This window comes from Topomyia yanbarensis, chromosome 3 (assembly GCF_030247195.1).
Source record: "Topomyia yanbarensis strain Yona2022 chromosome 3, ASM3024719v1, whole genome shotgun sequence".
NCBI lineage: Eukaryota > Metazoa > Arthropoda > Insecta > Diptera > Culicidae > Topomyia > Topomyia yanbarensis.
The window spans coordinates 200,840,261-200,856,730 of NC_080672.1; the positions used below are offsets into that span (position 1 = coordinate 200,840,261).

General features: G+C 31.8%; 1 protein-coding gene across 3 annotated transcripts in view; it reads left to right on the forward strand.

Moving 5' to 3' along the window:
* LOC131689751 (dystrophin, isoforms A/C/F/G/H) overlaps positions 1–16,470 on the forward strand; it is a 1,859,985-nt gene that overhangs the window by 845,502 nt on the left and 998,013 nt on the right. For all 3 annotated transcript variants that reach the window (XM_058975046.1, XM_058975047.1, XM_058975048.1), the window contains 2 exons: positions 15,162–15,252; positions 15,316–15,570. In XM_058975046.1, the coding sequence (XP_058831029.1) occupies positions 15,162–15,252; positions 15,316–15,570 (346 nt within the window). The remainder of the gene's footprint in view (positions 1–15,161; positions 15,253–15,315; positions 15,571–16,470) is intronic.

Consider the following 16,470-nt stretch of genomic DNA (forward strand, 5'->3'; position numbering starts at 1 on the left):
CCCTTCGTGTTTGTGGCAACTGTCACGACTCACATCTATCTTGCCATTTCTTTATCCATTTCTAAGTTGCGTGATAAAAAAATATTGTGAAATATTTATTAATGTCAAATCATGTGTGCGATGTAATTGTGAAGGTTTGTGAACCCGCATATTTGGTGACCATTCCTGGAAGGTCACCGAATTGGTATTTGGACTCTAAAAATTATTCCCTGCAGTTTCCTCTTATCATTTACGAAAGGATAAACCAACGCTATCGGCAATCATATTGACTATTCCACTTATGGTCAGCGCCACTTGTCTCTTTTACCGAATAGCTCGTTAAGTAGTAACGTTACCATTCAAAAAAGCCGATTTCCTCGAACAATTTTAGGGCATATTATAAGGGGAATGGTATTCTTATCATCCATTTTTGCGGTACTACATATATATATATATATATATATATATATATATATATATATATATATATATATATATATATATATATATATATATATATATATATATATATATATATATATATATATATATATATATATATATATATATATATATATATATATATATATATATATATATATATATATATATATATATATATATATATATCATAACAGTTTTTGCAACCGGCCAAGACGGTTGTGCCTCTAGGTGGAAGGTTTTGTTCTGGAGAGAGTGACGGAGTGTGAGACGCTGTATGCGTTTTTGTGGGAGAGAGAGAGACCAGTTTGTTAAGTGTGAGTCGACAGTTGATACGTCGGAGGCGTGGTCAACGGCATCCTCGACAAGTGGTGTTTTGACAGCAAACCGCGGGTAGACGAATTTGCCTACCACGGTGGCAGAAATCGACAGTGATCGTGTCTGTACACACAGAAAAATATTTTGTATTGGTGTCGTCGAGCAATTCTAATCGACGAGAGAGGAAGCGTCACAGGTAGACCCATTTGCTCTATTTGTCTACCGCAGAAGTGGTACGACGAATAAGGAAAACAAGTGGCACCGAAAAGTGCCGCATCGACAGTGGGATTTTCGCAACAAACCACAGGTAGTAACATTTGTCTACCGCGGTGGTGGAAACGGAGAGAGCGCGCTGGTGGTGGTGATACCGACGAGCAGCTTAACCGGAGAGAGTTTTGAAGTGTTGCAGGTAGGCCTATTTCTCTACTGAAGAAGCAACGCGACGAAGTAGGACAGCAAGTGTCACATTGTCAAACAACGGGCACCGAGTTTACAACGTAACACATGAGGTGTGTTCTACCGTTATAACAGGTATATTTTTCATTCCTTTTTGTGATAGTTTTTCTTGCTAGGTAAAATGGATGAAGAGATGGGAGAACGAGTAACAGACCCTCCCCCTAAGCCTGTTGAAAATGTAAACCCGAGTAGAATTAAAATTTACCCAGAGTCGTCAACGGGACCATGGATTGTGTTTATTAGGCGTAAAGTAAAGGCGCTAAATATCATTCAAATTTCGAAAGATTTGACTTCGCGATTCTCGGATGTAAAAGAGATCGTTAAAGTTAATAAAGATAAAATACGCATTGTCGTTGGTAATCTCAAACAAGCCAATGCAATTGCTTCTTGCGAGCTTTTTACGCGTGAGTATAGAGCGTATATTCCTTCAAAGGAAATTGAAATTGATGGGGTCATCACAGAATCGAGTTTGACTGTTGATGACGTAATTAAGCATGGGGTTGGTCGTTTCAAAGACACCATACTTAAAGACGTAAAGATACTTGAATGCAAGCAATTGCTTTCAGTATCACACGAAGGAGATAAAAAAGTTTATCGACTGTCTGACTCGTTTCGAGTGACTTTCGCTGGGTCTGCGCTACCCAACTATGTCATTATCGATAAGATTCGTCTCCCTGTTCGCCTTTTTATCCCTCGTGTAATGAATTGCCTTAATTGTAAACAGCTTGGCCACACAACCACTTACTGTTCCAATAAGGCACGGTGTGGCAAATGTGGGGGTTCTCATCAAGAGGATACATGCAATGAAAATTCAGAAAAATGTTTAATGTGCGGAGAAAACTCGCATGAGCTCCCTGCATGCCCCATTTATAAATTGCGCGAGGATAAAATTAAACGATCCTTGAAGGAGAGGTCTAAGCGCTCCTATGCAGAAATGTTGAAAAATGCTACCCCTAAACCCATCTTCTTAGAAAACACTTACACATCTCTATTTTCGGAACAGTCTGACTCCGACGGAGCGTGCGAAGGTACATCATTTGTTTTACCCGGAAATTCCAGAAAAAGAAAACAGTCTTCTTTTCCCAAGCTGCCAAGCAAGGGCCTTAAAATTTCTCCACCAATAGATAAACTGCGCCCAAAACCGAAAAATTCCGATTCAAAACCGAAATCAATTCCACCCGGTTTTGGGAACGTACAATCCAAACAGAACACCATTACTGGAAAAAATAAAATTTCGACTTCCTCTGAGCCTCAGCCGGGAGTAGGATTATTGAAATTTTCTGAAATTGTTGATTGGATTTTTAAAGCATTCAATATTTCTGAACCACTAAAGAGTATACTTTCAGCTTTCCTCCCAACAATTAGAACATTTTTAGAGCAGCTGATTGCTCAATGGCCCATCCTTGCAGCAATTATATCCTTCAATGGTTAATTCAACTCCTAAGGTGAAAGACTCCATCACTGTTTTACAGTGGAATTGCAGAAGTATCATACCAAAAATTGATTCTTTAAAAATTTTACTGCATAATTTAAAATGCGATGCTTTTGCTCTATGTGAAACATGGCTTACCTCAAACATTAATTTCAACTTAAATGATTTCAACATTATTCGCCTAGACCGAGACACCCCATATGGAGGAGTGCTTCTAGGAATTAAAAAGTGCTATTCTTTCTATAGAATTACCATCCCCATGATTGCTGGCATTGAGGCTGTAGCAGTCCAAACGAATATTAAAGGCAAAGACATGTCTATCGCTTCTATATATATACCTCCCAAAGTTCAAATTGGACAACGTCAAATTTTCGAGGTAGTGGAATCCATGGCTGCTCCGCGTCTGATACTGGGAGACTTCAACTCGCACGGAGTATTGTGGGGTTCCCTCTACAATGATAATCGATCCTCTTTGATATACAATGTTTGTGACGAATTTAATATGACAGTTTTAAATACTGGCGAAACAACACGCATCCCCAGACCTCCTGCACGTCCAAGTGCATTAGATCTATCTCTGTGCTCGACATCACTTCGGTTAGATTGCACGTGGAAGGTTGTACCTGATCCTCACGGTAGCGATCATTTGCCAATCGTTGTTTCAATTAACAGTGAATTAGGCCTTACGAATTCAATCAATGTTCCTTATGACTTAACACGAAATATTGATTGGAAAACATACGAAACATTAATTTCCACTTCTCTTGCTTCGACAGAAGAGCTACCCCCTACCGAAGAATATGAATTCTTAGCGGGTTTAATTATTGAAGCAGCAGAACAAGCCCAAACGAAATGCAATCCTGGAATGACAATAAATAGACGGCCCCCTAATCCTTGGTGGGACAAAGAGTGCTCTGATGCATATGAAGCTAAACAAGTTGCCTACAAAGAAATTATGAAACAGAAAGGGGGTATACGTGAGAACTTTGAAAATTATTTCATTTTGCAAAACAAATTTGACAGTCTCCGTCGTGCCAAAAAGTCTAGTTATTGGAGACGCTTCGTTGATGGCTTGTCAAGAGAAACATCAATGAGTACTCTTTGGAACACAGCCAGAAGAATGAGGAATCGTAACGTGACTAATGAAAGCGAAGATTTTTCGAATCGTTGGATATTTAATTTTGCCAAGAAAATTTGTCCAGATTCTGCTCCTGCGCAGAAAATCACTCGCGATGCTCCCACAAGTAACGATTTCATAGATTCGCCTTTGACAATGATGGAATTCTCAATTGCACTCCTCTCATGCAACAATAATGCTCCGGGACTAGACAGAATTAAATTCAACTTGGTGAAGAATCTGCCTGACCTAGCAAAAAGACGCTTGTTGAATTTATTCAACAAGTTTCTTGAGCAGAATATTGTCCCGCGTGACTGGAGACAAGTGAGAGTTATCGCCATTCCAAAACCGGGAAAACCAGCCTCCGATTATAACTCGTATCGACCGATTGCAATGCTATCCTGCATCAGGAAATTGTTGGAAAAAATTATCCTACGACGTCTCGACAATTGGGTTGAGGCGAACGGCTTGCTCTCAGATACCCAGTTTGGTTTTCGGAGAGGAAAGGGAACGAATGATTGCCAAGCGCTACTTTCGTCAGAAATCCAACTCGCTTACGCAAAAAAAGAACAAATGGCGTCTGTGTTCTTAGACATAAAAGGAGCATTCGACTCAGTCTCCATTGATGTTCTCTCGGAGAAGCTACATCAATCTGGTCTTTCACCGATATTAAATAATTATCTATACAATTTATTGTCAGAAAAGCACATGCATTTTTCATATGGCGATTTGGCGACACTCAGAATAAGTTCCATGGGCCTCCCACAAGGCTCTTGTCTAAGCCCCCTTCTCTATAATTTTTACGTGAATGACATTGATAATTGTATTGTCAGCCCATGCACTCTAAGACAACTTGCAGATGATGGGGTGGTTTCTGCCACAGGACCAAAAGCTATAAATTTACAACAACCATTGCAAGATAGCTTGGATAATTTATCAATTTGGGCTTTAAAACTGGGCATCGATTTCTCTACGGAGAAAACAGAGTTGGTGGTTTTCTCAAGGAAGCGTGATCCGGCTCAGCTTCAGCTCCAGTTGGTTGGTAGAACGATAGCCCAAGTCCTGACTTTTAAATACCTTGGAATTTGGTTCGATTCTAAAGGCACATGGGGAGGCCACATTAGATATCTAATAACGAAATGCCAACAAAGGATAAATTTTCTGCGAACAATAACTGGATCATGGTGGGGTTCTCATCCAAGTGACATGATAAGATTGTATCAAACAACAATACTTTCAGTAATGGAATATGGGTGCTTCTGTTTCCGTTCAGCTGCGAACACTCACATTATTAAACTGGAACGGATACAGTATCGTTGTTTACGAATTGCCTTAGGTTGCATGCAGTCGACCCATACGATGAGTATTGAAGTACTAGCGGGAGTTCTTCCTTTAAAAGACCGATTCTGGGATCTCTCCTCTCGTTTACTTATTCGATGTGAGGTTATGAACCCACTGGTAATTGAAAATTTTGAAAGACTTGTTGAGCTCCAACCCCAAACCAGATTCATGACAGTGTATTTCAATCACATGTCACAAGAAATAACGCCTGCTAGGTATGTTCCCACATACATCAATATACTAGATACTCCTGAATCCACTTTATTCTTCGACACGTCCATGCAAGCAGAGATTCGTGGAATTCCGGATCATCTACGCTCGCGGGAGATCCCTAAAATATTCACAAGTAAATATCAACACATAGACTGCCTTAAAATGTTTTACACTGATGGGTCACGAATCAGTGAGGCCACTGGTTTCGGTATTTTCAACAATAATTTTTCAATTTCTCTCAAACTTGCAGAACCCGCCTCTGTTTATATAGCGGAACTAGCAGCAGTTCACTATAGTTTGCAAATAATTAATACTTTACCCCCGAACCATTACTTTATCCTCACTGATAGTCTCAGCACAATTGCAGCTCTACGCTCAAAGAGGATTGATAATCAAGATCCATTCTTTTTGGGGAAGATACGAGAATCTCTGAGTAACCTAACAAGAAAATGTTATAAATTTACCCTAGTGTGGCTCCCCGCCCATTGCTCTATTGCGGGAAATGAGAAAGCTGATAATTTAGCCAAGATTGGTGCACTAGATGGTGAATTATATGAAAGACCCATCGCTTACAATGAATTTTATAGCGCTTCTCGACAGAGGACACTTGCTAGTTGGCAAACATCTTGGGACAATGGAGATATGGGACGATGGCTACACTCAATTATCCCTAAAGTATCAACGAAGGCATGGTTCAAAGGATTGGATGTAAGTCGGGACTTCATCCGTGTGATGTCAAGACTCATGTCCAATCATTATACTTTAGATGCGCATCTCCGTCGTATTGGGCTCGCTGAGGGTAATCATTGTGCTTGTGGAGAGGGTTACCATGACATTGAGCATGTTGTTTGGTCCTGCACTGAATATCGTGAAGCCAGATCACAATTAGTAGATTCTTTACAAGTCCGAGGAAGACCAATCCATGTTCCTGTTAGAGACATCCTGGCGTATCGCGATCCTCTATACATGGAACTTATCTATCATTTTCTAAAAACAGCGTCTGTCAAAATTTAATTAAATTCATCTCCTCATACTCTCATCCAAGGCTAATCATTCACCAATTAAAGTGTCCTAGAATATTCAGTTTTTAAATTTAGACAATAACAGAAAAAAAGTAAATAAATACAAAAAATACTAGATCATTATGAAATATAATAATGTAAGGAAAAAAGCAAACAATAAAGTGATTTCAGTGTTAGTTTTAGACAAATTACTAGTATAGTTAAAATTAGTCTTAAGGATTTTTGTAACGTGCTATGTAAAAAAAGAAACTGGCGTAAAAAGCTTTTGCAAACGCCGTGTCAAATAAACGTATGAAAAAAAAAAAAAAAAAAAAAAAAAAATATATATATATATATATATATATATATATATATATATATATATATATATATATATATATATATATATATATATATATATATATATATATATATATATATATATATATATATATATATATATATATATATATATATATATATATATATATATATATATATATATATATATATATATATATATATATATATATCAAGGTACATTAAACATTCTACCATAAACATTTCTGATTTGATTGATTTGATTGATTTGATTTGATTGATTTGATTGATTTGATTGATTTGATTGATTTGATTGATTTGATTGATTTGATCGATTTGATTGATTTGATTGATTTGATTGATTTGATTGATTTGATTGATTTGATTGATTTGATTGATTTGATTGATTTGATTGATTTGATTGATTTGATTGATTTGATTGATTTGATTGATTTGATTGATTTGATTGATTTGATTGATTTGATTGATTTGATTGATTTGATTGATTTGATTGATTTGATTGATTTGATTGATTTGATTGATTTGATTGGTTTGATTGATTTGATTGATTTGATTGATTTGATTGATTTGATTGATTTGATTGATTTGATTGATTTGATTGATTTGATTGATTTGATTGATTTGATTGATTTGATTGATTTGATTGATTTGATTGATTTGATTGATTTGATTGATTTGATTGATTTGATTGATTTGATTGATTTGATTGATTTGATTGATTTGATTGATTTGATTGATTTGATTGATTTGATTGATTTGATTGATTTGATTGATTTGATTGATTTGATTGATTTGATTGATTTGATTGATTTGATTGATTTGATTGATTTGATTGATTTGATTGATTTGATTGATTTGATTGATTTGATTGATTTGATTGATTTGATTGATTTGATTGATTTGATTGATTTGATTGATTTGATTGATTCGATAATACCCGGGCTTATACCTTATCCTTAGTTCGATCAATGTGAATGTATTATATTTTTCGTATACATCACGAGGCTTTTTAGCATCGTAAGTACACAGCTACCGGAACTTGCTTCACGTATCAAGACGAGGAGAGACGGTCAATTCAAATAACGGATGCATCATCTAGATTCTCGATTTGCCTAACCAACCAGATCCAACAGTTTATATATTATATATTGTATCAAACGGCTCATCATCACCGAAAGGCTTTCGAACCTCCTCTTATTTGATTTTAAAGAAACATTACGGAAAAAAATCTGAATTGAAGTTCCAACTATATTCGATATGGTCCGTAATTATTCACCTCTTGTAAACATGGTCATTCGTAATCATCAATAGTTTATTAGTATATGGAAAGTCGATTAACCTCTTCCTAAAGTCGATTGCGACTAGATTATTATGAAGACTAAAATATGTTCCACAAGATTACAGAAATAGCTCACTTGGTAAAAGCGATAGTACCACCACCGCAAGTTGTCAACGACCTAACATGGAAAGACGCATGCAGTGAAATCACAGATTACCATAAATCGATAGAATAAAAAACGAACTGATGAGGGAGATGGGGAAGTGGGTCTTGGGTGAATCCGAAAAAATAAACATTTATGAGGTTCATTTTACACCTGTCGCATTTGAGAGAGTCGATAAAGTAGATAATTATAGTGTCACTCGAAAACCATAACTGTACTATTCGAGAAATGGTTATCGGTGGTCACAATACACCAAATGATCGAAACTAGTTGTGGTATGGTATGTTTATTTTGCGTTACGATTTGTCAGATTGCAAAAAAAACATTAAATCAATTGTGTGTAGTGTGAGATTATACTAATCGTACAGCATGGTGAAGAAATGTTTATGGTAGAATGTTTAATGTACCTTGATATATATATATATATATATATATATATATATATATATATATATATATATATATATATATATATATATATATATATATATATATGTATATATATATATATATATATATATATATATATATATATATATATATATATATATATATATATATATATATATATATATATATATATATATATATATATATATATATATATATATATATATATATATATATATATATATATATATATATATATATATATATATATATATATATATATATATATATATATATATATATATATATATATATATATATATATATATATATATATATATATATATATATATATATATATAACCATTTCTCGAATAGTACAGTTATGGTTTTCGAGTGACAGTTTATTTTTTCGGATTCACCCAAGACCCACTTCCCCCATCTCCCTCATCAGTTCGTTTTTTATTCTATCGATTTATGGTAATCTGTGATTTCACTGCATGCGTCTTTCCATGTTAGGTCGTTGACAACTTGCGGTGGTGGTACTATCGCTTTTACCAAGTGAGCTATTTCTGTAATCTTGTGGAACATATTTTAGTCTTCATAATAATCTAGTCGCAATCGACTTTAGGAAGAGGTTAATCGACTTTCCATATACTAATAAACTATTGATGATTACGAATGACCATGTTTACAAGAGGTGAATAATTACGGACCATATCGAATATAGTTGGAACTTCAATTCAGATTTTTTTCCGTAATGTTTCTTTAAAATCAAATAAGAGGAGGTTCGAAAGCCTTTCGGTGATGATGAGCCGTTTGATACAATATATAATATATAAACTGTTGGATCTGGTTGGTTAGGCAAATCGAGAATCTAGATGATGCATCCGTTATTTGAATTGACCGTCTCTCCTCGTCTTGATACGTGAAGCAAGTTCCGGTAGCTGTGTACTTACGATGCTAAAAAGCCTCGTGATGTATACGAAAAATATAATACATTCACATTGATCGAACTAAGGATAAGGTATAAGCCCGGGTATTATCGAATCAATCAAATCAATCAAATCAATCAAATCAATCAAATCAATCAAATCAATCAAATCAATCAAATCAATCAAATCAATCAAATCAATCAAATCAATCAAATCAATCAAATCAATCAAATCAATCAAATCAATCAAATCAATCAAATCAATCAAATCAATCAAATCAATCAAATCAATCAAATCAATCAAATCAATCAAATCAATCAAATCAATCAAATCAATCAAATCAATCAAATCAATCAAATCAATCAAATCAATCAAATCAATCAAATCAATCAAATCAATCAAATCAATCAAATCAATCAAATCAATCCAAATCAATCAAATCAATCAAAATCAATCAAATCAATCAAATCAATCAAATCAATCAAATCAATCAAATCAATCAAATCAATCAAATCAATCAAATCAATCAAATCAATCAAATCAATCAAATCAATCAAATCAATCAAATCAATCAAATCAATCAAATCAATCAAATCAATCAAATCAATCAAATCAATCAAATCAATCAAATCAATCAAATCAATCAAATCAATCAAATCAATCAAATCAATCAAATCAATCAAATCAATCAAATCAATCAAATCAATCAAATCAATCAAATCAATCAAATCAATCAAATCAATCAAATCAATCAAATCAATCAAATCAATCAAATCAATCAAATCAATCAAATCAATCAAATCAATCAAATCAATCAAATCAATCAAATCAATCAAATCAATCAAATCAATCAAATCAATCAAATCAATCAAATCAATCAAATCAATCAAATCAATCAAATCAATCAAATCAATCAAATCAATCAAATCAATCAAATCAATCAAATCAATCAAATCAATCAAACAATCAAATCAATCAAATCAATCAAATCAATCAAATCAATCAAATCAATCCAATCAAATCAATCAAATCAATCAAATCAATCAAATCAATCAAATCAATCAAATCAATCAAATCAATCAAATCAATCAAATCAATCAAATCAATCAAATCAATCAAATCAATCAAATCAATCAAATCAATCAAATCAATCAAATCAATCAAATCAATCAAATCAATCAAATCAATCAAATCAATCAAATCAATCAAATCAATCAAATCAATCAAATCAATCAAATCAATCAAATCAATCAAATCAATCAAATCAATCAAATCAATCAAATCAATCAAATCAATCAAATCAATCAAATCAATCAAATCAATCAAATCAATCAAATCAATCAAATCAATCAAATCAATCAAATCAATCAAATCAATCAAATCAATCAAATCAATCAAATCAATCAAATCAATCAAATCAATCAAATCAATCAAATCAATCAAATCAATCAAATCAATCAAATCAATCAAATCAATCAAATCAATCAAATCAATCAAATCAATCAAATCAATCAAATCAATCAATCAATCAATCAAATCAATCAAATCAATCAAATCAATCAAATCAATCAAATCAATCAAATCAATCAAATCAATCAAATCAATCAAATCAATCAAATCAATCAAATCAATCAAATCAATCAAATCAATCAAATCAATCAAATCAATCAAATCAATCAAATCAATCAAATCAATCAAATCAATCAAATCAATCAAATCAATCAAATCAATCAAATCAATCAAATCAATCAAATCAATCAAATCAATCAAATCAATCAAATCAATCAAATCAATCAAATCAATCAAATCAATCAAATCAATCAAATCAATCAAATCAATCAAATCAATCAAATCAATCAAATCAATCAAATCAATCAAATCAATCAAATCAATCAAATCAATCAAATCAATCAAATCAATCAAATCAATCAAATCAATCAAATCAATCAAATCAATCAAATCAATCAAATCAATCAAATCAATCAAATCAATCAAATCAATCAAATCAATCAAATCAATCAAATCAATCAAATCAATCAAATCAATCAAATCAATCAAATCAATCAAATCAATCAAATCAATCAAATCAATCAAATCAATCAAATCAATCAAATCAATCAAATCATCAAATCAATCAAATCAATCAAATCAATCAAATCAATCAAATCAATCAAATCAATCAAATCAATCAAATCAATCAAATCAATCAAATCAATCAAATCAATCAAATCAATCAAATCAATCAAATCAATCAAATCAATCAAATCAATCAAATCAATCAAATCAATCAAATCAATCAAATCAATCAAATCAATCAAATCAATCAAATCAATCAAATCAATCAAATCAATCAAATCAATCAAATCAATCAAATCAATCAATCAATCAAATCAATCAAATCAATCAAATCAATCAAATCAATCAAATCAATCAAATCAATCAAATCAATCAAATCAATCAAATCAATCAAATCAATCAAATCAATCAAATCAATCAAATCAATCAAATCAATCAAATCAATCAAATCAATCAAATCAATCAAATCAATCAAATCAATCAAATCAATCAAATCAATCAAATCAATCAAATCAATCAAATCAATCAAATCAATCAAATCAATCAAATCAATCAAATCAATCAAATCAATCAAATCAATCAAATCAATCAAATCAATCAAATCAATCAAATCAATCAAATCAATCAAATCAATCAAATCAATCAAATCAATCAAATCAATCAAATCAATCAAATCAATCAAATCAATCAAATCAATCAAATCAATCAAATCAATCAAATCAATCAAATCAATCAAATCAATCAAATCAATCAAATCAATCAAATCAATCAAATCAATCAAATCAATCAAATCAATCAAATCAATCAAATCAATCAAATCAATCAAATCAATCAAATCAATCAAATCAATCAAATCAATCAAATCAATCAAATCAATCAATCAATCAAATCAATCAAATCAATCAAATCAATCAAATCAATCAAATCAATCAAATCAATCAAATCAATCAAATCAATCAAATCAATCAAATCAATCAAATCAATCAAATCAATCAAATCAATCAAATCAATCAAATCAATCAAATCAATCAAATCAATCAAATCAATCAAATCAATCAAATCAATCAAATCAATCAAATCAATCAAATCAATCAAATCAATCAAATCAATCAAATCAATCAAATCAATCAAATCAATCAAATCAATCAAATCAATCAAATCAATCAAATCAATCAAATCAATCAAATCAATCAAATCAATCAAATCAATCAAATCAATCAAATCAATCAAATCAATCAAATCAATCAAATCAATCAAATCAATCAAATCAATCAAATCAATCAAATCAATCAAATCAATCAAATCAATCAAATCAATCAAATCAATCAAATCAATCAAATCAATCAAATCAATCAAATCAATCAAATCAATCAAATCAATCAAATCAATCAAATCAATCAAATCAATCAAATCAATCAAATCAATCAAATCAATCAAATCAATCAAATCAATCAAATCAATCAAATCAATCAAATCAATCAAATCAATCAAATCAATCAAATCAATCAAATCAATCAAATCAATCAAATCAATCAAATCAATCAAATCAATCAAATCAATCAAATCAATCAAATCAATCAAATCAATCAAATCAATCAAATCAATCAAATCAATCAAATCAATCAAATCAATCAAATCAATCAAATCAATCAAATCAATCAAATCAATCAAATCAATCAAATCAATCAAATCAATCAAATCAATCAAATCAATCAAATCAATCAAATCAATCAAATCAATCAAATCAATCAAATCAATCAAATCAATCAAATCAATCAAATCAATCAAATCAATCAAATCAATCAAATCAATCAAATCAATCAAATCAATCAAATCAATCAAATCAATCAAATCAATCAAATCAATCAAATCAATCAAATCAATCAAATCAATCAAATCAATCAAATCAATCAAATCAATCAAATCAATCAAATCAATCAAATCAATCAAATCAATCAAATCAATCAAATCAATCAAATCAATCAAATCAATCAAATCAATCAAATCAATCAAATCAATCAAATCAATCAAATCAATCAAATCAATCAAATCAATCAAATCAATCAAATCAATCAAATCAATCAAATCAATCAAATCAATCAAATCAATCAAATCAATCAAATCAATCAAATCAATCAAATCAATCAAATCAATCAAATCAATCAAATCAATCAAATCAATCAAATCAATCAAATCAATCAAATCAATCAAATCAATCAAATCAATCAAATCAATCAAATCAATCAAATCAATCAAATCAATCAAATCAATCAAATCAATCAAATCAATCAAATCAATCAAATCAATCAAATCGATCAAATCGATCAAATCGATCAAATCGATCAAATCGATCAAATCGATCAAATCGATCAAATCGATCAAATCGATCAAATCGATCAAATCGATCAAATCGATCAAATCGATCAAATCGATCAAATCGATCAAATCGATCAAATCGATCAAATCGATCAAATCGATCAAATCGATCAAATCGATCAAATCGATCAAATCGATCAAATCGATCAAATCGATCAAATCAATCAAATCGATCAAATCGATCAAATCGATCAAATCGATCAAATCGATCAAATCGATCAAATCGATCAAATCGATCAAATCGATCAAATCGATCAAATCGATCAAATCGATCAAATCGATCAAATCGATCAAATCGATCAAATCGATCAAATCGATCAAATCGATCAAATCGATCAAATCGATCAAATCGATCAAATCGATCAAATCGATCAAATCGATCAAATCGATCAAATCGATCAAATCGATCAAATCGATCAAATCGATCAAATCGATCAAATCGATCAAATCGATCAAATCGATCAAATCGATCAAATCGATCAAATCGATCAAATCGATCAAATCGATCAAATCGATCAAATCGATCAAATCGATCAAATCGATCAAATCGATCAAATCGATCAAATCGATCAAATCGATCAAATCGATCAAATCGATCAAATCGATCAAATCGATCAATTCGATCAAATCGATCAAATCGATCAAATCGATCAAATCGATCAAATCGATCAAATCGATCAAATCGATCAAATCGATCAAATCGATCAAATCGATCAAATCGATCAAATCGATCAAATCGATCAAATCGATCAAATCGATCAAATCGATCAAATCGATCAAATCGATCAAATCGATCAAATCGATCAAATCGATCAAATCGATCAAATCGATCAAATCGATCAAATCGATCAAGTCGATCAAATCGATCAAATCGATCAAGTCGATCAAATCGATCAAGTCGATCAAATCAATCAAATCAATCAAATCAATCAAATCAATCAAATCAATCAAATCAATCAAATCAATCAAATCAATCAAATCAATCAAATCAAATCAATCAAATCATTCAAATCAATCAAATCTTCAGTAAGGCTGACTATATCATGCATACCTTAAATGATGAGTGCATAAACAACACAAGCCACGAATATAACAAGCAACAGGACCATGCGTTTGAAAAATAAGAAAAGCACAATTACAACACCTAGGTAAATTAATACAAATTATATAAAACAGAATGACCTTTCTTCGTAATTTAATTTAAATTTTCGTTTTTATGAACCGCAGAAGTAAATCTCATATTTCAGTGATCACACGTTATATTGATATACTGCAGATTTAATATTGTTTATCTGCTTTCAGTAACGCGGATGCGAGAACAATGGGATGAAACATCTCAAACCGTTCTTCAGCGCAAATCTCAACTGAACGCAATGCTTGGAGATTCTCAGAGGTGATTTTGTACAGCGTTTATGTTACGGGACAGAAAAACTTAATGTAGGTTTATATTTTACAGGTATGAATCCAAGCGAACTGAAATTGAAAACTGGTTGGGTCGTATGGAATTACGTTCCGAAAGAATGGGCGTTGTTGCGACAACTGCAGATGTACTGGAAATACAACAAAAGGAACAAAAATCTTTTCATGCTGAACTTCATCAGTTTAAGCACCACGTCGAACTTTTCAATCAACTGACACAGAAGTTAATAGCGGTTTATCCATCGGACGATACATCCCGAATAAAGAGAATGACAGAATCTGTCAACTTACGGTAAGCATTAACTGTTTTTTTTACGTGAGTCATGACCTAGGGGCGGGGATATGATATGACACCAATAATAATAATTGCAGACGTTGAAAACCTTATGAAAATGACTTTATTGATCCTCGGAATTTCTGTAGAAATCCAAAACTGGTTATCTGACACAACCAACGGATGAAACTTGAATAAATTCACAATAATTTGCAAATGGTTTGGTTACAATCAATTCAAAGTGTTAACCCTTTCGTGCCCATGCAACAACGTTTTTAAACAGCTACATTTTTTGGTTTAGGCAAGATTTGCTCACAAAGACAAGTAAGACCAATAACTGGGACTGTAATCTTTCATTTGAGCACTAATAGTTGTAAGTATTATCCGTTGAACTGAAATTATTGCAATAAACCAAATTGAATTCATATGGAGCAGTGCTCCCAGGAACAGTTTCAGTTAACGGTGAAAATGATATTTTCATATATCTTCGTTTTTGCCTTTCTCATATAAAAAAAGGCTATGCAATCACTGTAAAAATCGACTTTTTAACCGAAGCCCGAAGGGCCGAGTGTCATACACCATTCGATTCAGTTCGTCGAGATCGGCAAATGTCTGTGTGTGTATGTATGTATGTGTGTGTATGTGTGTGTGTCATTTAAATTCACACAATTTTCTCAGAGATGGCTGAACCGATTTTCTCAAACTTAGTTTCATCTGAAAGGTATAACGCTCCCATAAGCTGCTATTGAATTTTAGTTGATCCGACTTCCGGTTCCGGAGTTACGGGTTGAAGAGTGCGGTCACACAGCAAATTCCCATATAAACTGGTACCACCATGATATTCAAATGATGTAAAACATATTAAAATTGATGTATCATTACTCTAGTTTGCGGGTCTGGATCACTAATGATCAATCA